The 24,044-nt window shown below is 42.5% G+C and overlaps 1 protein-coding gene across 1 annotated transcript in view; it reads left to right on the plus strand.

Moving 5' to 3' along the window:
• LOC121540543 (metabotropic glutamate receptor 8-like) overlaps positions 1-23,132 on the plus strand; it is a 209,167-nt gene extending 186,035 nt beyond the window's left edge. Inside the window, exons 8-11 of the mRNA XM_041849492.2 lie at positions 8,536-8,675; positions 9,320-10,255; positions 21,411-21,657; positions 22,508-23,132. Of these exons, the coding sequence (XP_041705426.1) occupies positions 8,536-8,675; positions 9,320-10,255; positions 21,411-21,657; positions 22,508-22,557 (1,373 nt within the window). The 3' untranslated portion in view covers positions 22,558-23,132. The remainder of the gene's footprint in view (positions 1-8,535; positions 8,676-9,319; positions 10,256-21,410; positions 21,658-22,507) is intronic.
• Positions 23,133-24,044: the final 912 nt, after the last annotated feature.

Consider the following 24,044-nt stretch of genomic DNA (forward strand, 5'->3'; position numbering starts at 1 on the left):
TCAAACCCACATAAGTGCTGCGTTGGATGATGAAACACTATATTGTGTGTGTCTTGAGCATTGAATTCAATTAAAAGTAGAGATGACAAAAAGAGGGAAAGTTATGCATGCATTTACAATTCTAAGTGTAGGATGAATGTTTTGCACAATAATATTTTCTAAGTGTAGGATGAATGTTTTGCACAATAATCTTTTCAAGAAATAATGCAGATTGATAGACAAGATGATTGAGCCTGCAGGAGTGCCTTACCTTATGAAATACATAAAGTATTCCAACACACATGCATGTGTGAGTCTGTTCCTGCCTGTGTATCCCATGCTTGATTGAGCCTGTAGGAGTGCCTTAGCGTATGAACACACACACATCATCACATATGAGCATCAATAGAGTTTTGTTTTTTCCCACACTGGTTTCTGGGAGCAGTGCGTAGGGGTTACCCATAAACAGAGTTTGAAATGTACCGAATCAGACGTCCAAGCTTTGAGCAGCGCTTCGACAGTGACTGTGACTATAGCTAGAGGCTAATTGCTAACCCAACCGCGTTCCCATTCGCCTGAATGGCTTCATACATACGCTTATTTTTAGATTAGTGTCAGGAGGCTAATAGAGAATGAGCATAAACATGACTATTTGCCTCTAATGATAACATTTACTATGATAAAACCCTCAGAATATAAAGGCTTTTGTGTCTTGTTTTGAACACGATTACTAGAGCATAGAAAAATAGAATAGTCATCAGGGTGATTTCGTCCATTAGTTTGGACATGGACTTTTAACTAAACAGTGACAAGGGTCCAGTTACAGTTTTGGGGCTTTCTGCTGTATCACATTATTCATTCCTTCTATTTGATATTTGAATGAATAAACAAAAAAACTAACGAACAAACAAACAAACAGTTGCTAACCGTATGTAGCTCGTTGCAGAACATACAACACATTTCCTCTCCTACCCCTGAGCTAGAATCCTGCATTGGGTTGGATACTGTATATATTAGAAACTGACCCGTGCAGGACTCTACCATGAGCCCTCTGAGATGCCAAGAAACAATCAATAGTGGGAGATGAATTCTAATAAGCTAGAAAATCTCCCACTGCTGTTTCTCAGGCCTAATGCCTGCTGCCTGTCAGTGTCCTAAAGAATGTCGCTTCAGTCAGGGATCTATTCAAAAGCAATCGTTGAATTAATAGAAAAATAAACAATGACTACTCTTACCTTATACAGTGAGGGAAAAAAGTATTTGATCCCCTGTTGATTTTGTACATTTGCCACTGACAAAGACATGATCAGTCTATAATTTTAATGGTAGGTTTATTTGAACAGTGAGAGACAGAATAACAACAAAAAAATCCAGAAAAACACATGTCAAAAATGTTATCAATTGATTTGCATTTTAATGAGGGAAATAAGTATTTGACCCCTTCTTCAAAACATGACTTAGTACTTGGAGGCAAAACCCTTGTTGGCAATCACAGAGGTCAGACGTTTCTTGTAGTTGGCCACCAGGTTTGCATACATCTCAGGAGGGATTTTGTCCAACTCCTCTTTGCAGATCTTCTCCAAGTCATTAAGTTTTCGAGGCTGACGTTTGGCAACTCGAACCTTCAGCTCCCTCCACAGATTTTCTATGGGACTAAGGTCTGGAGACTGGCTAGGCCACTCCAGGACCTTAATGTGCTTCTTCTTGAGCCACTCCTTTGTTGCCTTGGCCGTGTGTTTTGGATCATTGTCATGCTGGAATACACATCCACAACCCATTTTCAACACCCTGGCTGAGGGAAGGAGGTTCTCACCCAAGATTTGACGGTACATGGCCCCGTCCATCGTCCCTTTGATGCCCCTTAGCAGAAAAACACCCCCAAAGCATAATGTTTCCACCTCAAAGTTTGACGGTGGGGATGGTGTTCTTGAGGTCATAGGCAGCATTCCTCCTCCTCCAAACACGGCGAGTTGAGTTGATGGCAAAGAGCTCGATTTTGGTCTCATCTGACCACAACACTTTCACCCAATTCTCCTCTGAATCATTCAGATGTTCATTGGCAAACTTCAGACGGGCCTGTATATGTGCTTTCTTAAGCAGGGGGACCTTGCGGGCGCTGCAGGATTTCAGTCCTTCACGGCGTAGTGTGTTACCAATTGTTTTCTTGGTGACTATGGTCCCAGATGCCTTGAGATCATTGACAAGATCCTCCCGTGTAGTTCTGGGCTGATTCCTCACCGTTCTCATGATCATTGCAACTCCACGAGGTGAGATCTTGCATGGAGCCCCAGGCCGAGGGAGATTGGCGATGGTCTTGTAGCCCATTCCAGCCTTGTGTAGGTCTACAATCTTGTCCCTGACATCCTTGGAGAGCTCTTTGGTCTTGGCCATGGTGGAGAGTTTGGAATCTGATTGATTGATTGCTTCTGTGGACAGGTGTCTTTTATACAGGTAACAAACTGAGATTAGAGCACCCCCTTTAAGAGTGTGCTCCTAATCTCAGCTCGTAACCTGTATAAAAGACACCTGGGAGCCAGAAATCTTTCTGATTGAGAGGGGTTCAAATACTTATTTCCCTCATTAAAATGCAAATCAATTTATAACATTTTAGACATGCGTTTTTCTGGATTTTTGTTGTTGTTATTCTGTCTCTCACTGTTCAAATAAAGCTACCATTAAAATTATAGACTGATCATGTCTTTGTCAGTGGGCAAACGTACAAAATCAGCAGGGGATCAAATACTTTTTTCCCTCCCTGTATGCTGACAGCAGGGCTGGCATTAGACACTTGAACCATGACCCTGTTGGCACTTTAAGGGGGACATTGTAGCAGAGAATAAGAATATATATTGGCAGTCCCATGACTTATTTGCACTGCCAATAGAGGAAATGAAATATGTGTGGACATTCGCCTCCATTAGAGGTAAATGAAATGTGGACGTGTCTCGAGTCAGAGAGTTACAAGTGTCTACATGACCTACTGTACAATAACACTCCTCCATCTGTTTTATTGACAAACAAAACAACCAAACAAAAATATTGTTTTAATACAGTGTTATCTGGAAGAGTTTTGTCAAAGGGAGAGTATATCTGCCATAGCCTCGAGACTGCACAAATCAGATTGCCATGATTTTGGCAGGCCTTGTCACAATAACCCATTTATGAAGCATAACACAGTATATAATTCACAAGCAATTACTGCACGTGGGTTTTTTTTAACAGATCCTCGAGCCCACCTACAGTTCAATGTCATCTGTCAACACATTCCTTTTACAAAAGCGCTCCTTCCTGTTGCTTCTAGCCTAAGGCATAAAGTCAAGCTTTTGGCCTTCTGGATTGAGATTCCTTGAGGCAGAAAGGAGCATTGGTGATGAGCTGCTTTATTCAAGGTCCATACCAAGGTTGATCTTGAATATAAAACCCTTGTATGTGGCCTGTAAATAACTTATCACTAATCTTAGTTTAACAAGCACCCATGGCTGTGAGACCTATTTAAAGAGATAGGTGAAGTGTGTGTGCGTGGCTGCGTGCGTGCTTATGTGTGTGAGAGACAGAGAGTCCTTGATGAAGTATTTCACATGACTTTCTGTGCCTCTATTCATTCTCACTCATTATCCAACACTGCTGTTGACACCCCAGTAGATCTACTTTGAGCTTAAATGCCAGTAGATCTACTTTGAGATTAAACGCCAGTAGATCTACTTTGAGATTAAACGCCAGTAGATCTACTTTGAGATTAAACGCCAGTCAATCTACTTTGAGATTAAACGCCAGTAGATCTACTTTGAGATTAAATGCCAGTAGATCTACTTTGAGATTAAACGCCAGTAGATCTACTTTGAGATTGAACGGCAGTAGATCTACTTTGAGATTAAACGCCAGTAGATCTACTTTGAGATTAAACGCCAGTAGATCTACTTTGCGATTAATGCAGTGGCTTGTTTTTGTTTTTACAGTAACTCACTGAAAGAGAGTTGCACCCGTTTGCATCCATACTAAATACAAAGACACTGTACATTGATACCAAAGATTTTAACATGAACAATTAGCATTAGAGCAATGTGCGGATTCTTCACTCTTTTGTCATCCATATCATCCACTGTCATCCACTATCATCCACTATCATCCACTGTCATCCACTATCATCCACTGTCATCCACTATCATCCACTATCATCCACTGTCATCCACTATCATCCACTATCATCCACTGTCATCCACTATCATCCACTATCATCCACTGTCATCCACTATCATCCACTGTCATCCACTATCATCCACTATCATCCACTGTCATCCACTGTCATCCACTATCATCCACTATAATCCACTGTCATCCACTATCATCCACTGTCATCCACTATCATCCACTATCATCCACTGTCATCCACTATCATCCACTGTCATCCACTATCATCCACTATCATCCACTGTCATCCACTATCATCCACTATAATCCACTATCATCCACTATCATCCACTATCATCCATATCATTCTCATGCCACTGCTTGGAACACAGTTTTGTGTTTTGGATGGGCTTTTTGCAAATGTCAAGGGTCAGGTCAGCCTGTCACAAGTGATCGTTAAAGGCTTGTAAGCAATCATTTCACGGTAAGGATTACAACTGTTGTATTCGGCACATGTGACAAATAATATTTTATTTTATTTGATCAGCCATTACCTGGAGGACTGAAGATCCCATGTGAGAGCACTAATCCGGCCCCATGAAAACCTTTCATGTGTCTGACATTCTGTTGAAAGCTGTCATTCTGCTGTGTCTCTGTTATCACCATGTGACTGGGGCTGGTTTCCAATCTTATCATTCATCAAGACTGATATGGTACCAGAGCCCCGCGCCATCATCATATCGAGAAATATTCTGGGAATATTTTTTACTTCATATCAACATGATTTTGCTGGGGGGGGCTCTGGATCCCGAGGATGGTATGGTAATTCATCGTTGTGCAGATGCGATTTGCCATGCATTTATTCATGTTGAAGAAGGTAGGACTTGGATATAATCAAAACCTGCGCCCACTCAGTAATCATAAATTACTGAGGGTGTCTGCTCTTTCATTACAATATGCTGTTGCTCTGGATTCTGTTTCTAAAGGAATCTACTTTGTAGGCTGCGTGGGTAATTGGAAGCTTGAGAGTGGGTCAACCCGTGATTATGTCTGGGATTGGTTCAATCAACGCATCGTCCAACCATCTAATCATCTATGTAAAGAGCCACAGAGTCGCACTATAAAGAAGTGTAGTCATGTTTGTTCAAGTTACAATCAAGGGGCTGATTGGAGTGCAGAACGGTTAAGAACAAGCATTAATATTGTTGTTTTTGACTGAGTCAGAGCATCGTTTAAGTCTAGGTGGTTCCATTCTGTAACATCACTTGAACCTATGTGAAGAAGGTATAGATGAACTACAGATATGACATTTTATCATGTCAGATGCATTGATACGCAAGGCAAGCTAATTGTTGCTGGCTTATCAGTTGATGTATAGATATACAGTGGCTTCAGAAAGTATTCACACCCCTTGACCTTTTCCACATTTTGTTGTGTTACAGCCTGAATTTAAAATGGATTAAATAGAGATTTTGTGTCACTGACCTACACACAATACTGCATAATGTCAAAGTGGAATTATGTTGTAAATAAATTGCATGAACTCTGTGTGCAACAATAGTGTATAACATACAATTATTTGTAACGTCCCTCAGTCGAGCAGTGAATTTCAAACACAGATTCAACCACAAAGACCAGGGAGGTTTTCAAATGCCTCGCAAAGAAGGGTACCTGTTGGTAGAAAGGTACAAATAAAAAAAGCAGACATTGAATATCCCTTTGAGTACAGTGAAGTTATTAAATACACTTTAGATGGTGTATCAATACACTCAGTCACTACATAGATACAGGCGTCCTTCCTAACTCAGTTGCCGGAGAGGAAGGAAACCGCTCAGGGATTTCACCATGAGGCCAATGGTGACTTTAAAACAGTTACAGTTTAATGGCTGTTATAAGAAAAAACTGAGAATGGATCAACAACATTGTAGTTACTCCCCAATACTAACCTAAATGACAGAGTGAAAAGAAGGAAGCCAGTACAGAATACAAATATTCCAAAATATGCATCCTGTTTCGATAAGGCACTAAAGTAAAACTGCAAAAAAAAATTGTCAAAGAAATGAACTTTATGTCCTGAATACAAAGTGTTATGTTTTGGGGCAAATCCAACAAAACACATCACTGAGTACCACTCTTCATGTTTTCAAGCATGGTGGTGGTTGCATCATGTTATGGGTATGTCCATCGACAAGGACTAGGGAGATTTTTAGGATAAAAATAAACAGAATAGAGCTAAGCACGGGCAAAATTCTAGAGGAAAACCTGGTTCAGTCTGCTTTCCAACAGACACTGGGAGACAAATTCACCTTTCAGCTAGTGGAGGCTTCTGAGGGGAGGACAGCTCATAATAATGGCTGGAACGGAGCGAATGGAATGGCATCAAACAATTCTACCCATTCCTCTCCAGCCATTACCACGAGCCCATCCTCCCCAATAAGGCGCCACCAACCTCCTGTGCTTTCGCAGGACAATAACTTAAAACAGTCTTGCTTACCAAGACGACATTGAATGTTCCTGAGTGGCCTAGTTACAATTTTGACTTAAATCTGCTTTAAAATCTATGGCAAGACTTGAAAATGGCTGTCTAGCAATGATCAAAACCAACTTGACAGAGCTTGAATACGTTTTTAAAGAATATTGTGCAAATATTGTACAATCCAGGTGTGCAAAGCTCTTAGAGACGTACCCAGAAAGACGCACAGCTGTAATCACTGCCAAAGGTGATTCTAACATATATTGAGTGAAGGGGCTGAATACTTATCTAATCAAGATATATGAGTGTTTTATTTTTCATAAATGTTTTACAAATGTCCGAATTTATTTTCCAAAATGTTAGAATTTTTCTTACACTTTGACATTACAGAGTATTTTCTGTAGATCGTTGACAGAAAAGTACAATTAAATCCATTTTTAATCCCACCTTGTAACACAAAAGTCAAGGGGTGTGAATACTTTCTGAAGGCACTGTATGTCTATAAAAGTGTTCTGTGGGTATTTCAGTAACATATCACTGTGGATTCTTGGTTATTGCAAATGTTTGTATGCCGCCAATCCCTCATGCATTTTATAACCTTCATTAGTCATTAAAATACAAATGAAAATGTACAAATCTCATCTAGTGATCTTTATCAGTGATATAAATTAAGTAAGTAAGTCCACACCTGTTGTTTATGAAACGTGACGAATAACATTTTATTTTATTTGAAATTATGTGCCAACTTGAAAGGGCCCCAAAATATTCGGGGATACCTTCAGACTGGAGGATTTCCTCCTGTGCCTAATTAAGACTATTGTGTATTGCAGTGAGATGCAGATAGATGTGCTGTGTATGTCCAAACAATCAGAGCTATTCTTCCTGTTGAATTTGCAGCTCTCTGCCAAGCCACCGCACAAAGGGAAGAGGGTGATAGGTGCGCACAGCGGCAAAGTGTGTCAATGGATTAATTTATCACTGACAGACACAGGAAGCATAACATGGTTGTGGGTGGTGTTTTGGAGACGAGTCACATCTCTTTATCTGATACTTCAGGCCCAATCCTCCCGACTTCTCTGCAGAAAATGTAATAATACATGGTTCTCCTGAGATGTATATTTTTAATCACGCTCTCCACTTCCTTCCCGACTGTGTTGGATTTTGTGGGTTTTAAGGACCTGTGGTGGTACATGAGCAATGTTACTGTAGGCAGGTCATCTGGGAGACAAGATAGCTACCTGAAAGGAATTTGGAACTTTGGCAGTGTAGATTGTAGTCAATAGTGACGGCTAAACCATTTTTCTTGGCTGTATCTGTGACAGGTACACTGACAAACAAGAGCCTTGACTATAACAATGTCAATGCATTATCCATCTTTTTTTTATATTTAAATACCATAACCATGGGTAAAGAAATGAAGCAGAGGATTTAGGATCTTGTAAACACTCAAGCTATCTGATGTTGTGATAACACCGCCAGCCAAGTTCATTGTTTCAGTAATCTTTTCTCTAAATGTATGTACATTTTTCAGTACTGTTAAAAGCCCAATGCAGCCAATTTTATATCAATATCAAATCATTTCTTGGTAACAATTAAGTACCTTACTGTAATAGTAGCAATTTTGCTAGGACTGTCTGGGAGTGGTCTGAGTGGGGAGGGGAAAACTGAAAACTAGCTGTTATTGGCAGAGAGATTTGGAACTCTCTTTGTTATTGGTCTATTAACCAATTTACCACCTGGTGTTGTCACCAGACAAGCCGAAACTCCCACCCATGCAAAACTGCTGATTAGAAAGTCCTGTGTAGATTGTATTTTCAACCAGCAACTATCAGGAAATAACACTGATCACATGTCTTCACACTTTAACAGTGTTAGTTTCATCACCTATTGTACAATATGATACAAAACACAGGAAAAAAATGAATTCTGACTGCACTGGGTTTCCTGTTTTACAGGAAGTGCTGGGACTCCTGTCACATTTAATGAGAATGGCGATGCTCCAGGACGCTACGACATCTTTCAGTACCAGATCAACAACAGGTCAACAGCAGAGTACAAGGTCATCGGCCACTGGACTGACCAGCTACACCTAAATGTAAGGACGAATGCCATTACTCCACTTTCCTTAAATGTTAGGTCACTGCTTTGTCTCTGCCTAACGTTATTGTATCCAAGTCCTAAGAATGTTGTTAATAAATGACATTTACTTCCACGGGACACATTCTCCCCAATATCTGTCAAAATATGTCATACAATCCATTTAACTAATTTGCCAATATTGAAAGAGAGAGAAGATTTGACTTAATTTAATGATGATGATGATGATGATGATGTACTCCTGAGTGGCGCAGTGGTCTAAGGCACTGCATCGCAGTGCTAACTGTGCCACTAGAGATCCTGGTTCGAATCCAGGCTCTGTCGCAGCCGGCCGCGACCGGGAGACTCATGGGCGGCGCACAATTGGCCCAGCGTCGTCCAGGGTAGGGGAGGGAATGGCCGGCAGGGATGTAGCTCAGTTGATAGAGCATGGCGTTTGCAACACCAGGGTTGTGGGTTCGTTTCCCACGGGGGGCCAGTATAAAAAAAAAGATGTATTCACTAACTGTACGTCGCTCTGGATAAGAGCGTCTGCTAAATGACTAAAATGTAAATGTAGATAAATGAAGTCAATGTTAATGAGTCATCTTCTTTTAGTTCTTGCCCATTTTCAAGATCAATGTCATATTCTGCCCCCCACAGATGGATGCCATGCAGTGGATCAGTGGAGACCCCTCTGTGCCCGCCTCTGTGTGCAGCCTGCCCTGCAAGATGGGCGAGAGAAAGAAGGTGGTGAAGGGGGTACCATGTTGCTGGCACTGCGAGCGCTGTGAGGGCTACCACTTCCAGGCCAGTGAGTTCATGTGCGAGCTGTGCCCGTATGAGCAACGCCCTGACCAGAACCGCACCGGGTGCCAACCTATCCCCATCATCAAGCTGGAGTGGCACTCTCCATGGGCAGTGGTGCCAGTCTTCATCTCTGTTCTTGGCATTCTGGCAACCACCTTTGTCATTGTCACCTTTGTGCGCTACCACGACACGCCCATTGTCCGAGCATCAGGCCGGGAGATGAGCTATGTTTTGCTCACAGGTATCTTCCTGTGCTATGCTATCACCTTCCCCATGATCGCAGCCCCTGACGTTGCCGTTTGCTCCTTCAGGCGCATCTTCCTGGGCCTGGGGATGTGCTTCAGCTACGCAGCGCTGCTTACCAAAACCAACCGCATCCACCGCATCTTCGAGCAGGGCAAGAAGGCTGTGACGGCACCGCGGTTCATCTCCCCGGCCTCCCAGCTGGTCATCACCTTCAGCCTGATCTCAGTTCAGTTGCTGGGCGTGTTTGTGTGGTTCGTCGCCGACCCGCCGCACACGGTGGTGGACTACGGCGAGCAGCGCACACAGGACCCTGAGAACGCCCGCGGGGTGCTCAAGTGTGACATCTCAGACCTCTCACTCATCTGCTCGCTTGGATACAGTATCCTGTTGATGGTCACATGCACTGTTTACGCCATCAAGACCAGGGGAGTGCCAGAGACCTTCAACGAGGCAAAGCCTATTGGATTTACTATGTACACTACCTGCATTATTTGGTTAGCATTTATACCCATCTTCTTTGGGACGGCGCAGTCGGCAGAAAGGGTGAGTCTGTTTTGATCGTGTGTTTGTATTTGATACACCTACATTGGGGGTATTCAACTCTTAACCTACGAGGTCCCGGAGCCTGCTGGTTTTCTGTTGTACCTGATAATGAATTGCACCCACTTGGTGTCCCAGGTCTAAATCAGTCCAAAGATTATAGGGGAAAGATGAGAAAAGCAGTGGAACTGACTTCAAGGTCCAGATTTGAATTTGAGGGATCTACAGTGTAATTGTGAGTAATCTATTGTGAGGAATTAATCTCTTATTTGGCTAATGTGCTGTGAATCTCAGAGGCTCTTTGGTGATAGAGTTGGTAGAAAATGGAAAGAGTCTGTGGTCTGTGTCATGTTCTCACTTAAGGTCAGTAATTATTTTGACCCCTAGTGTTTACTAGCCACTCAATTTAATTAACTACCCTCACTTCCATACTCTGCACTGACTGTTGGTCATGTAATGACATGTGGAATGAAATTGCTAATGATATGGTTGTTCTGGACTATTTTTACAATGAGAACGCTGCATATGATTTGTGGGGAAGTGCATCGGCTATCAGACACTTGAGAAGCATGGTATCTATAAATAAGCTGAGGAATGTCTCCCTCAATCTTCATATTGCCTATTTTGTCATTCCATAGATTAGTTGGTTGTTTAGCCACAAAACCGACGTATGCGCAACTAGGGGGCAAAACAGACAGGGTTGGCTTAGATTGTTGACCACATGTAAAATATATTTTGTCTCCAATGTTTATTGAAAACATAAAAACATTTGCATAATGAGCACTTGCTGTCTCTCAAGTACATCGTTACTGTTGTTGGTTAGCTACATAGTGAATTTTTGCCATATTAGCATAGACGTGACATCAGCCAAAACACCTCAAAACAAGACATTGTATCAAGAACAAGATAAAACTAGCTGAAACGAGCCACCTATGATTCCCCACATGGCAGCAGCTTGTCATTGTTGCTAGCTATCTGGCCATCCAGAATCCCAACAACACACTGACTTCTGCCCCATTGAAGCGTGCTCATCGTTTTCGTGACGTTGTCAGCTAATCCGTCTATAGGAATAGGCCTACAATGCACATTGTCAGTCAGTGTGATGACCTAGCAAATCCCATGGCAATACTTTCAATTGGTCCGAATTCTACAGCAAACTGGACAAGTTCTAATGATTTCAAAGGTTACCATATATAGGTTGCTGGGTGGATGATTTCAAAGAGTGATTTTTCCATTGAAGCTTTCTAATGAAAGCTGTGTCAGTCTTTTAAATTGAGGAGCTGAGTTGAGCATCTGGTTTAGTGAAAAAATATTTTATTTTCTTCCCTACTATTTTTGGACCAGATCTCATTAGCACAGTTTTCTTGTGAGTTCAGGAAACTCTTGTGAGTTTCTTGTGAAGTTCTGTCACATCGTTACAGTTTTTTGGATGTCAATGGTTGGTCTGCAACAATTAAGACATTTCTAATGATCAACACAGAAACCATGACAGTAATGTAGCATATTTGGTTGTTTTTATACAGCCTCCAATGCATTCAGTGTAGACCTCTTTATGGATCCACATTAAAACAGTGGAACATTTGGAACATGACACCCAGGCTTTGAGTAGCAGCAGATGTAACCAGGCCTTTCAAAGCTGAACATTGGCTTACGTAGGTCACAAATATTGCAAATTATAGTTGCATTATAGAAGGTCTTTACTAGCCAAGCCATACACAGTCCTAATAAATTAATGTAATGCTGTTCCAATTTCATGTAAGAAAGCAAATGGTTTAGAATCCTTACTATTCAATGTTACGCTTATTATAGACTCTACCCCATGGGAGAAACTTACTGGGGACCAAATAAATAATCAAAACTAGTTATCATTTTTGAAGTCTCTTAAGTGTACCCATAACTCTTTGGCCAGATGGTGATTATACCTCATTATTTTTTCTCTTTATTAGTCGAGCCTGTTGCAGTCTGCAGGGAGCGAGGTACAGTAGGAGACCGAAGTGCCTATGGTGCCTGCAGTTTTCTGTTGTCTTCAGAAAAAGACACATGAGTTTAAGAGTATTGAGATATTGATGAGATATGCTGACTTTTTTCAGGGAGAGAAGGACCCTATTGACCATCATGTCACACAACCAATTAAAGTAATTGGACATCACACTGTTAGTGACAAGGTTTTGAGCACTGCCTGAAATTGCAGAATTGCAGGTGACTCTTGATCATCAGTTTCTCAGTGTGGCTTTCTGGGCAAAGTGGTAAGAAGAGGGGAGTTGCTGGCTATGCAGGTGAGAGCCATATTAATGGTTTAATAAGACAATAAAGATGTATTCTCTATCTAATAAAATATTAGTTAAAGGACAGCTCGTCTTCTAAACGTTTAATGGTTGAAACATGATTTGGGCTCAGTAAAACGTTCTGCTAGAATAATACAGGATGGTTGAAATGGTAGTTTTGTGAATCACAGACTCTCAGGTTTGCAAAGGACATTATTCCACAAGTAACATATGAATGTAGTCTATCAAATTGAGCTAGTAATATATACTGTACGTAAAAAATTTTTTACAAGCTACAGAGAATTATTGTGTCTACTCTGTTGTTTACAGAGGCTGGGTTGTTTACAGAGGCTGGGTTGTTTACAGAGGCTGGGTTGTTTACAGAGGCTGAGAATTTTATTTATTTATTTTATTTTATTATAATTGTATTATTCAGAGTAATATGTTGTGTCTGCTTAGCTTTGAAATAAGAAACACAGCTGTGGCTAAAGGTATTGACTTTTCTGTCACCCCTTCTTTAGAAATTGATGCACCAATCCCACTTCTACCTAGTGTAAACATATGCTAATATAATGAATAATACAGTGCATAACCTTATAGACGTACAAAAATCTGTGAATGACTGGAATTCTGCTGTGTCCAGAATAATTCACAATTCAATTCCAAGTCTCCTTATGAATGAAACATCACCCCTCCTGAAACTTTGTTTAATTACTAGCATCTTGCACGTCCTTACCGTAGCACTGAACATGATGTATGAAACTCACCGCTTATTAATAGATTGATAGTTGATGATTTTTGCCTCAAGACAGAAAAGCTCTCCAGGTCTTAAACAGTCTAGAGTACTACATTATTAATCATTAGAGTATTACTGAGCCTCACTGGCCCTTGAAAAATCACATCTACAGGCATCACTTTTTTAGAGGACTGCAAAACACCACACATCAAACTCTTTATTTGTGGAATAGGAAAAAACGGGGAACAAAGCATTGTAGCCTATTAATATTTCAGAAAATCAATGCCTCTTAAGTTGCACTGTCCCAAGAGACATCCTATTGTTCTCCAGCAGTCACAACAGATAAGTCCTATCCCAATTGTGATTTACTGACACACATGGTTAAATGTCCATAGAGAGAACACCGGTATGATTGGTGTCCCTGGAGAAAATGTAAAATAATGCTTATATAGCACACAACCATCACAGTCTTTCCCATTGATCAGATCAAGCTGTTTAATAGCTGGATAAATGCCCCAGCACTGTCATTTTAGAAACAGATGCTTGTCACTTCAACTCTCATCACAAAGGTAATACCCTTGTGTTGGGCGTGTGCACATTCCATGGCTGAGATTGCCCACCTTCTACTAGTTGTCATGGTTGCACCCACTAATGGTTTTATGGTTGCACCCTATTGGTTGTTTACCCCTCAGATTAAAATAGCCTGAAATGACTGGTAAGGCATTCCGGATTATAGATTTGCCTTCGGTGATGTGAAAAGTTTCTGGGAAATAGGTCAACCGGAGAGCTAGTAAATATGTTTTCGTGGATATGGGATGTCGCCTTCAGCGACGGGAGACCAATCCAATGTACAGGTCTCCCGGAGTGAAGAGGCTACAGAAACAATTGATGTTTTGAGCTTATGCTGTCGCTTCAATGTCCATATTCACATGTTGTAAGGGGTGCATTGCATTTATCGTCACATCTCAGCATTACTTCAATACACATAATGTAGGTTATGCAGTGTGTGTATGCCTAAGCCTAATACATTTCCATTTACCATTTCATAAGCATGATCCTCCAGACGGTTATTCTCAGTTACTTCGTTTCCTCATCCTAATTTCCATAACATTATGACTTGGGTTTCTATCATAAGTAAGTTGTTATAAATGTCACCAGTGTGCAGAGATTACATTTCTAAAAGCCCGTTTAGGTTCATGGCAGGCATGGCCTAATTAGGTTATCCACTCCCCATAAATCCATTAGCCTACTCGTCTTCAGCTTTCATAGTTTCATGCAGGAGCCTACTAGCCTTCATCTCCATGCACTGCATTGTGGTCCTCTGTAGCTCAGCTGGTAGAGCACGGCGCTTGTAACGCCAAGGTAGTGGGTTCGATCCCCGGGACCACCCATACACAAAAAAAATTATGCACTCATGACTGTAAGTCGCTTTGGATAAAAGCGTCTGCTAAATGGCATATTATATTATATTATTATTATTATTATATTATATTCAGTATAGGATAGTCCTCTGTTATTGAATGTGTAGCGTGAGGCAGCTTGATGTACAAGTACACCACCTGGACAGGATGCTAGTCTGTCACAAGGCCTTACCCCCAATCCATCTGAGTGCCAGGCAGAGAGACATCGAGTCTTTGGTATGACTTGACATTATGCTGGGAAATTCTTCAAAGCCCTATAAAGTATAGCAAGGCCAAAATATGATTAGTTAATCAAAAGCTGTCATGTTTGATATTAGTATTCCTTGTGTTTTGTCCTGGAACCTGTGAGAAAGAGCACATTTGCTGAAAGTAAAGTTTCAACTCCACCCCACTCTTCTCAGTGAAAACTGATATGTTCTCTCTCATTTGACCCAGGGCAACCTGTCTTTTCAGGGAATATAAAACTGGAGCTTACATGATAGCTATGGATGGAGGCAATAGCGAAGTTGTTTCTTATCGACTTTCTTTCGACAAGTTCAAGGCGTATGAGAACGGGATATGCAGTGGACCAAAACTTTCAGAGACCTTGGAAAAATCTAGAAAAGAAATTGATAGGAGCGAAAAGAGCAAAACACCTCATATGTTTTGTGACATCACATCACACAATACTGAATGTCGGTCAAGCTTTATATAGAAAAGGTCAGATATGCTCTAAGAAAACACACCTGCTCCAAAAGGACGCACATAAAACAGAGCATAAAACAGAGAACCATTTAAACAAACTAGCTGCTTTTTCATCAGCCCCCAAACAAAACTAAAAGTGTAATCATAACGATACATAAGAAACTCAATCACCATCCTTGGTAAAGGCAAAGACCAAGAAGGCAGAATCACTCTCCTTAAATGTATCCATAATGGAAAGAAAATTGCCTTTATTAATGTGTATGCTCCAAATTCATATGATCCTAATTTGGTAGATTTTCTGAACAGCATATTGTTAGAATTAACTGAATTCCAACTGGTTATTGGGACAGACATGAATGCCATTCTGGACATGCGGGACAAATCTAATAAGACCAACTGCAATCTACAGGCAACCAAGGTTCTCCAACATATACTCTCTGATTACAACCTCATTGATGCCTGGTGAGCTCATATACCTAAAGCAAAAGAGTACACTTTCTATTCAAACAGACATAGAAAATTATCCCTAATTGATTTTGTACTGTTATCTAATCAAGAAAAATAGAAATTCAGCATATGAGCCTATCTGATCATCATTTTTATTAATGCCAGATACATACTGTATATCAGAATCTCCTAAAAGAGCCACAAGATGGCGCTTTAATATTTCCTTACTAAAAAAACATACTGTCTGTGAACAATTTGAAACTGAATTGAGTGGAGTGGGGAGGAGCCCAATTTGACTGGAGCCGAATCTGCCCTACTGCCTCTCAAGACCCCATAATTTCCCATTTTAAATATTTGGGAATATATATATTTCCTTCCTTAAATAAAACTATTGCTAGAAACGTTAACAGAACGCTCAAATCAATTCAATCCGACCTCAGTAGATGCACTAATATCCCAGTTGCTTTAACCGGCAGAATATCTATTGTTAAAATGAATATATTGCTACGGCTAAATGTTTGTAGTTCAATGCTTCCCTTGTCTCCCCCTTCTGGCTATTGGGATAAAATCCATAGTGCGGTTTCAAAAAGTATATGGAAAGGTAAGCGAGCCCGGATAAAATTAACAAACTTGCAAAGAGGGAAAGACGTATAGGAGGACTATCCGAACCAAACTTTTAATTGTATTTCCAGGCACTAGCAATTTAAAAATAATGTCTTGCGATCTGGAGGGCAGCCTTTTGCATCCCCCCCAATTGTGCAAATGTGGATTCCATTCCGTTGCCGATATCATGGACAGTAATGGTTTGAGAACATTCCACGATTTGAAAGACACATGCACATTAAATTATCTGGGCTCCCGAAAGGACTGATCTCTATAATATATATATTTTTTAATGTTTGAAAAGCTCATTCTGAGTTATCCATTAAAAAAGTATGGTCTACAGATCTAAGTGAATCTGAACAACCTTTTAACTGGAACCGAATATGGAAAAATATGACCTTGGCATCCCGTAATCCGAACCATCAATTTATACATTTTCAGTTTGTTTATAGACTGCATTTAACACCAAAGGAAAGTTTTACAATGAAATTGGCACCAACTCCCAACTGTTCACTGTGTCCCCTAAATCAGGTAGGCACATTCCTTCATATGATGTGGGAGTGCCCTGCAGTTAAATTGTTGTGGGAAAAAGCTACAAAAACTATTTCGAAGTGCATGGATGTAAATATTCAATGTGTTGCATCAGGTATGTTACTTAACAATGATGGCTCCTTGAATCTCAATCCGAGACGATTACTACTGGCAGGCAGCACAGCCGCAAAAAAATATGTTGGCTCTTAGATGGCAATCACCCCACTCTCTCCCAATTTGCCAATGGATGTTAAAAGTTATAACATTCGAATTATCGACAGCGAGAATGAATGGTGCTAGTCAAGGAACAATTGAGGCCTGGACAAATATACTGTACTTGACCCCAACACACACAAATAAACAATCTATAAAGCCCAACACATACATACAAAAAAAGAAATACAAAAAAGTTGGTCATAAAAAAAGAAAGGTCAGATATGGTAATTCAGGTATTGACATGGAGTTAAATAAAGACGGTTAGACTACAGACTACACAAAAAACACTGCAAAGATATTCAAGGAAAATTAACAATTGCAGTGTACAAACTTAACATGATGAACAGGAATGACATTTACATTCATGGGTGGCCAAAAATAACTATATGAAAGCCACACCCCTTATAGGCCACACCTTCTGAAAATAACCTATGGATTACATAAAAAAAGACCCAATTGAAGGTTAAAAAAAACTACAACTGATAGTTCAATTAACCCATGTTAGGGTAATCCCATTAACCCAACATGTTGGGTTATTCACACAACACAACTGTCTGGGTCAAAATAACCTAGCGTGTGTTCTGTCCACTATTTAACCAGCACTGGGTTACCAAATAACCAATTTTTGAGTGTATGATAGACTGATACAACATCATAATGTTGTTGTTTTTTATAGCAGAAGACTGAAGTCCAGTTTAATGACATTATGACAAAAACCAATCTCATCCTCATACCTATGTACAGTATACCCATACCTACTGGTACTTTCAGTTAGACTCCTCCCCATTTCCCCCCACTACCATTCCAAACAGTGTGCTTATGACCATAATGTGCTTGTGATGTGTGTAGTAGTCATTCTCTTCTCTCTCTGCCACGGCCACATCACCAGGCTCTCTCTCTGCCACGGCCACATCACCAGGCTCTCTCTCTGCCACGGCCACATCACCAGGCTCTCTCTCTCTGCCACGGCCACATTGCCAGGCTCTCTCTCTGCCACGGCCACATTGCCAGGCTCTCTCTCTGCCACGGCCACATTGCCAGGCTCTCTCTCTGCCACGGCCACATTGCCAGGCTCTCTCTCTGCCACGGCCACATTGACAGGCTCTCTCTCTGCCACGGCCACATTGACAGGCTCTCTCTCTCTCTGCCACGGCCACATTGCCAGGCTCTCTCTCTCTCTGCCACGGCCACATTGCCAGGCTCTCTCTCTCTGCCACGGCCACATTGCCAGGCTCTCTCTCTCTCTGCCACGGCCACATTGCCAGGCTCTCTCTCTCTGCCACGGCCACATCGCCAGGCTCTCTCTCTGCCACGGCCACATCACCAGGCTCTCTCTTCCACGGCCACATCACCAGGCTCTCTCTCGGCCACGGCCACATCGCCAGGCTCTCTCTCGGCCACGGCCACATCGCCAGGCTCTCTCTCTGCCACGGCCACATCGCCAGGCTCTCTCTCTGCCACGGCCACATCGCCAGGCTCTCTCTCTGCCACGGCCACATCGCCAGGCTCTCTCTCTGCCATGGCCACATCGCCAGTCTCTCGCTGCCATGGCCAAATCGCCCGTCTCTCTCTGCCATGGCCTCATTGCCTGGCACTCTCTCTGCCATGGCCACTTCGCCAGGCTCCCTCTCTGCCATGGCCACATCGCCAGGTTCTCCCTCTGCCATGGCCACATCGCCAGACTCTCTCTCTGCCATGGCCACATCGCCAGTTTCTCCCTCTGCCATGGCCTCATTGCCAGGCTCTCTCTCTGCCATGGCCACATCGCCAGGTTCTCCCTCTGCCATGGCCACTACGCCAGGCTCTCTCTCTGCCATGGCCACATCACCAGTCTCTCTCTGCCATGGCCACATCACCAGTCTCTCTCTCTGCCATGGCCACATCGCCAGTTTCTCCCTCTGCCATGGCCTCATTGCCAGGCTCTCTCTCTGCCATGGCCACATCGCCAGTTTCTCCCTCTGCCATGGCCTCAATGCCTGGGTCTCTCTCTGCCATGGCCACATCGCCAGGTTCTTTCTCTGCCACGGCCACATCGCCAGGCTCTCTCTCTGCCATGGCCACATCACCAGTCTCTCTCTGCCATGGCCTCAATGCCTGGCTCTCTCTCTGCCATGGCCACTTCGCCAGGCTCGCTCTCTCTGCCATGGCCACATTGCCAGGCTCTCTCTCTGCCAATTCCACATCACCACTCTCTCTCTGCCATGGCCACATCACCAGGCTCTCTCTCTGCCATGGCCACATCGCCAGTCTCTGGAGGTAAATGTCACTGAGCTTCATTGCCCCAGATTCCTGGCTGACCTAAAAGCGAGGGTGATCGTTCCTCAGCTCTTGCCTTTTGAAGCCCACCCCATCAGTCTTATTATAGATCTAAAGAGGCTTCTGAACTGGTTCAAACTAGGACTTGCCACCAGCCCCGACTGGTGACTCACTGGAAAACACTCTGCAGCCAAAAGATTCAGTTAAGATAGCCTTAAGGAATGATAAGGGGTTTGAGCAACAGACTGTGCTTGACTTGGGCAGGCGCTCACCGGAGCTGAGTACCGGCACCTCAATGTTTCTACTGCTAGAGCTCCTGCTCCTCTTTATAGAGTACCAGCTCCTCTTCTACTGCTAGAGCTCCTGCTCCTCTATATAGAGCTCCTGCTCCTCTTCTACTGCTAGAGCTCCTGCTCCTCTTTATAGAGTACCAGCTCCTCTTCTACTGCTAGAAATCCTGCTCCTCTTTATAGAGCTCCTGCTCCTCTTCTACTGCTAGAGTTCCTGCTCCTCTTTATAGAGCTTCTGCTCCTCTTCTACTGCTAGAGCTCCTGCTCCTCTTTACAGAGTACCAGCTCCTCTTCTACTGCTAGAGCTCCTGCTCCTCTTGATAGAGCTCCTGCTCCTCTTCTACTGCTAGAGCTCCTGCTCCTCTTTATAGAGCTCCTGCTCCTCTTCTACTGCTAGAGCTCCTGCTCCTCTTTATAGAGCTCCTGCTCCTCTTCTACTGCTAGAGCTCCTGCTCCTCTTTATAGAGTACCAGCTCCTCTTCTACTGCTAGAGCTCCTGCTCCTCTTTATAGAGCTCCTGCTCCTCTTCTACTGCTAGAGCTCCTGCTCCTCTTTATAGAGTACCAGCTCCTCTTCTACTGCTAGAGCTCCTGCTCCTCTTTATAGAGTACCAGCTCCTCTTCTACTGCTAGAGCTCCTGCTCCTGCTCCTCTTTATGAGCTCAAAAGTATTGTGGAGCTCTTGCACCTAAATATAAACAGTACCGGTACCCAAATGAGTACTGGCACCTGGCCACAGATAATATTATCACCTTTATAAGTGGTTAAGAAATGGCTATATGTTTGTGCACCAGTATGGTTGACCTTGAAATCTACGGCCAACAGTTAGTCTATAATATAAGCTTTTTTGTCACAATATAAATAATTCCTAGATGTTTATCGAAAGGCCCTCTAGATGGCTTTATGCTTAAATGTCTACTATACATTTTCCTAATAATACCTTGATGTGTGATGGAATGGCTTCCTCTGTGGATATGTTTAGACTCAAGGGAGATGTGCCATCTGCCAGTTCCTTTTCATTCTCTACCACACTCTAACTGTACAGATATGGCTGAGCAAACGCCCTCTGAGAATTCTCACTGTCGGTTTACCGCTCAATGAGAGGGCCATTAGCTATGTTGACGTTTCTAAAGCCTGTTGCTATGACTACTCAGGTGGTCTCTAAGCAGGATTGTTTGGTGCAGGCGTGTTCGTGTCAGCGGTTCTTGACAGGCACTGCGTTACTGTAACATTGGAAGGAAGTCAAGGAAACATGAGCTTGTAATGCCTGGTTCAGCTTAGTAGGTGGGAGAAGACTGGATGTGTGTGCATGCGGTCGGGGTACTTCACCTGGGTTGTCAGTGGTTAGATGAGTTTGTTTTAAGTGGTTATAAGAAACCTGAATATTGTAATAGTGTACTGTGAGTTGAACGTTCCATGTGAACACGCTGTGCATAACAAGTGAACAGCAACTTGGTTGTATACGGTTGGTTTGGGTTTGAGCCCAGCACGTTGAATAGACCTCACTATTAAACTGACAATAAGTCTTCTGAGAAAAGAGCACCTACCGAAATACAAATCAAATCAACTCTGTAATGTGATGCAATATGATTGGATTGATACACACTGCTGTGTCAGGGATCACAAAGGTTCCCCTCCCCAGGACTCTCTTTGAAGCACCTCAGACTCATTGACTTATCTCTCTCCCCCCCCCCCATGTGTCTCTCATCAGATGTACATCCAGACAGCCACGCTGACCGTCTCCCTCAGCCTGAGCGCCTGCGTCTCTCTGGGACTGCTCTACATGCCCAAGGTCTACATCATCATCTTCCACCCGGAGCAGAACGTCCCCAAGCGCAAGCGCAGCTTCAAGGCCATCGTCACTGTCGCCACCATGACCAGCAAGCTGTCCCAGCTGGCCTCCGAGCGACCCAACGGAGAGGTGAAGACCGAACTCTGCGAGGGCATGGACACCAGCAGTGAGTATAAAGACGTGATCTGATCCCCTTCTTAACATATTATACCAGGAGTTCCCAAACTTTTTCACTCAGGCCCGCCTTCCAGCATTGGTGAACATCCCGCGCCCCTCCTCGCCCCTCCTGCGCCCGCCACGTCTCTTTCTATGGGCTCAAGCCATGACACAAACTGTTTCTTGTTGGTGGCACCCGACAATTTGGTAACCACTGTATTATACAACCGCCCCCATTTAATTTTTTTACCAATAATTGTATTTTTGTGTAGCCCATGTTAGTTACAACCACGGGCTTGGCAACAGGCTTTGGAATTTCTACATACAGTAAAATCAACTGCAGTTCCTCAGCTATAGCTGCAGTATCTGAAATATTGTTGTTGAAATCAGCTTGTTGAAATGTTTTGTATGTTCTCATCTAAGATAGTTAAAAAGACACTTGAGAACTGATTAGGCAAAATTGTTCATCACTCAGATTTAGACTTCAAAGGCCTTTCTGAGCCCGTCAGCAGAAGTTTCATACAGGCAAGCATCCGGTTGTTTACTTATCATGATTGTGCTGACTGCACAGGTTGATCTCTAAAACTTTGTTGCTTTTTGCCTATTTATAGACAATTTCTCCAATTAATACATGAATACATCTGGAAAATTAAACTTAATTGTGAGTGATTTAATAATCCCACATGGCCAACTGTACTAGTTTAGGTCGACGGTAGAAAGCCATGGTATCCTCAACATTCTCATCAAGACTGTTCAGTTACGGGGTAATGCATTGAGGGAAGGATTGCAAACAATACATTGAGTACAGAGGGAATCACTACACTCTAGGAAACTAACATCTCCATTCTTTGCCTTTACAGTGTCATCATCCAAAACAACATATGTCAGCTACACCAATCATGCCATTTGAAGACAGAAGCTCTGAATAGAGGATTACTGAGGAATTCCACATGCAGACTTGGATGTGTCAGATTCATACATGACAGGGCCTTCCAACAAGCATGAGACATTGATATTGATCAGAGTCAAAATGATGTCTGAGAGGGTGGCAGCCAAAATAAATATGTCTGCTCTTTCATGTTCACAGACAGAGATAATGGGCCTGCTAGATGCTGACAAAAAAAAGATATGGTCAGTAAACAAACCATCCAAGAGACTTAACGAAAAGAGGATGGTGACCAGAGGAGGAAAACAAAACCTCATTTAAAAGATCATTTAAAAATAAATTGTTGGGATCAACCATGTTAGTTGTTATTCTAATTGTATGTATTTTGTGGTTGTGAAGATTTCTAATTCTTGTCTCATGTCGTCTGACCTGCATTACAAGATGAGTCTGTCTGTATCGGCTAACTAAATTGTAGCCTTGAGTTGTAAAATCTGTTAATGCCATGGTTTAAGCATGCACATTTTTATACAAATACTTTATTTATAATAAAGGAATGTTTTGGAAATGTTTAGCATTGTTGGATGTGTATATGAGGTTAAAAATACTGAACAAAAATATAAATGCAACATTCAACAATTTCAAAGATTTTACTGAGTTAAAGTTCATATAAGGAAATCAGTCAATTTAAATAAATAATTTAGGCCCTAATCTATGGATTTCACATGACTGGGAATACAGATATGCATCTGTTTGGTCACAGATACCTTTAAAAAAAAGGTAGGGGCATGGATCAGAAACCCAGTCAGTTTCTGGCTCATGCAGCGCGACACATCTCCTTCGCATAGAGTTGATCAGGCTGTTAATTGTGGCCTGTGGAATGTTGTCCCACTCCTCTTCAATGGCTGTGCGAAGTTGCTGGATATTGTCGGGAATTGGAACACGCTGTCGTCGATCCAGAAAATCCCAAACATGCTCAATGGGTGACATGTCTGGTGAGTATGCAGGCCATGGAAGAACTGGGACATTTTCAGCTTCCAGGAATTGTGTACAGATCCTTGCGACAGCATTATCATGCTGAAACATGAGGTGATGGCAGCGGATATAATAATAATAATAATATAATATGCCATTTAGCAGACGCTTTTATCCAAAGCGACTTACAGTCATGCGTGCATACATTTTTTTTTGTGTATGGGTGGTCCCGGGGATCGAACCCACTACCTTGGCGTTACAAACGCCGTGCTCTACCAGCTGAGCTACAGAGGACCACTGTATGAATGGCACGACAATCACGGATGAATGGCACGACAATGGGCTTCAGCATCTCGTAACGGTATCTCTGTGCATTCAAATTGCCATCGATAAAATGCAATTGTGTTCGTTGTCCGTAGCTTATGCCTGCCCATACCATAACCCCACCACCACCATGGGACACTGTTCACAGTGTTGACATCAGCAAACCGCTTGCCCACACGACGCCATACACGTGGTCTGCGGTTGTGAGGCCGGCT

The sequence above is a fragment of the Coregonus clupeaformis genome, chromosome 26, assembly GCF_020615455.1.
Source record: "Coregonus clupeaformis isolate EN_2021a chromosome 26, ASM2061545v1, whole genome shotgun sequence".
Lineage (NCBI taxonomy): Eukaryota > Metazoa > Chordata > Actinopteri > Salmoniformes > Salmonidae > Coregonus > Coregonus clupeaformis.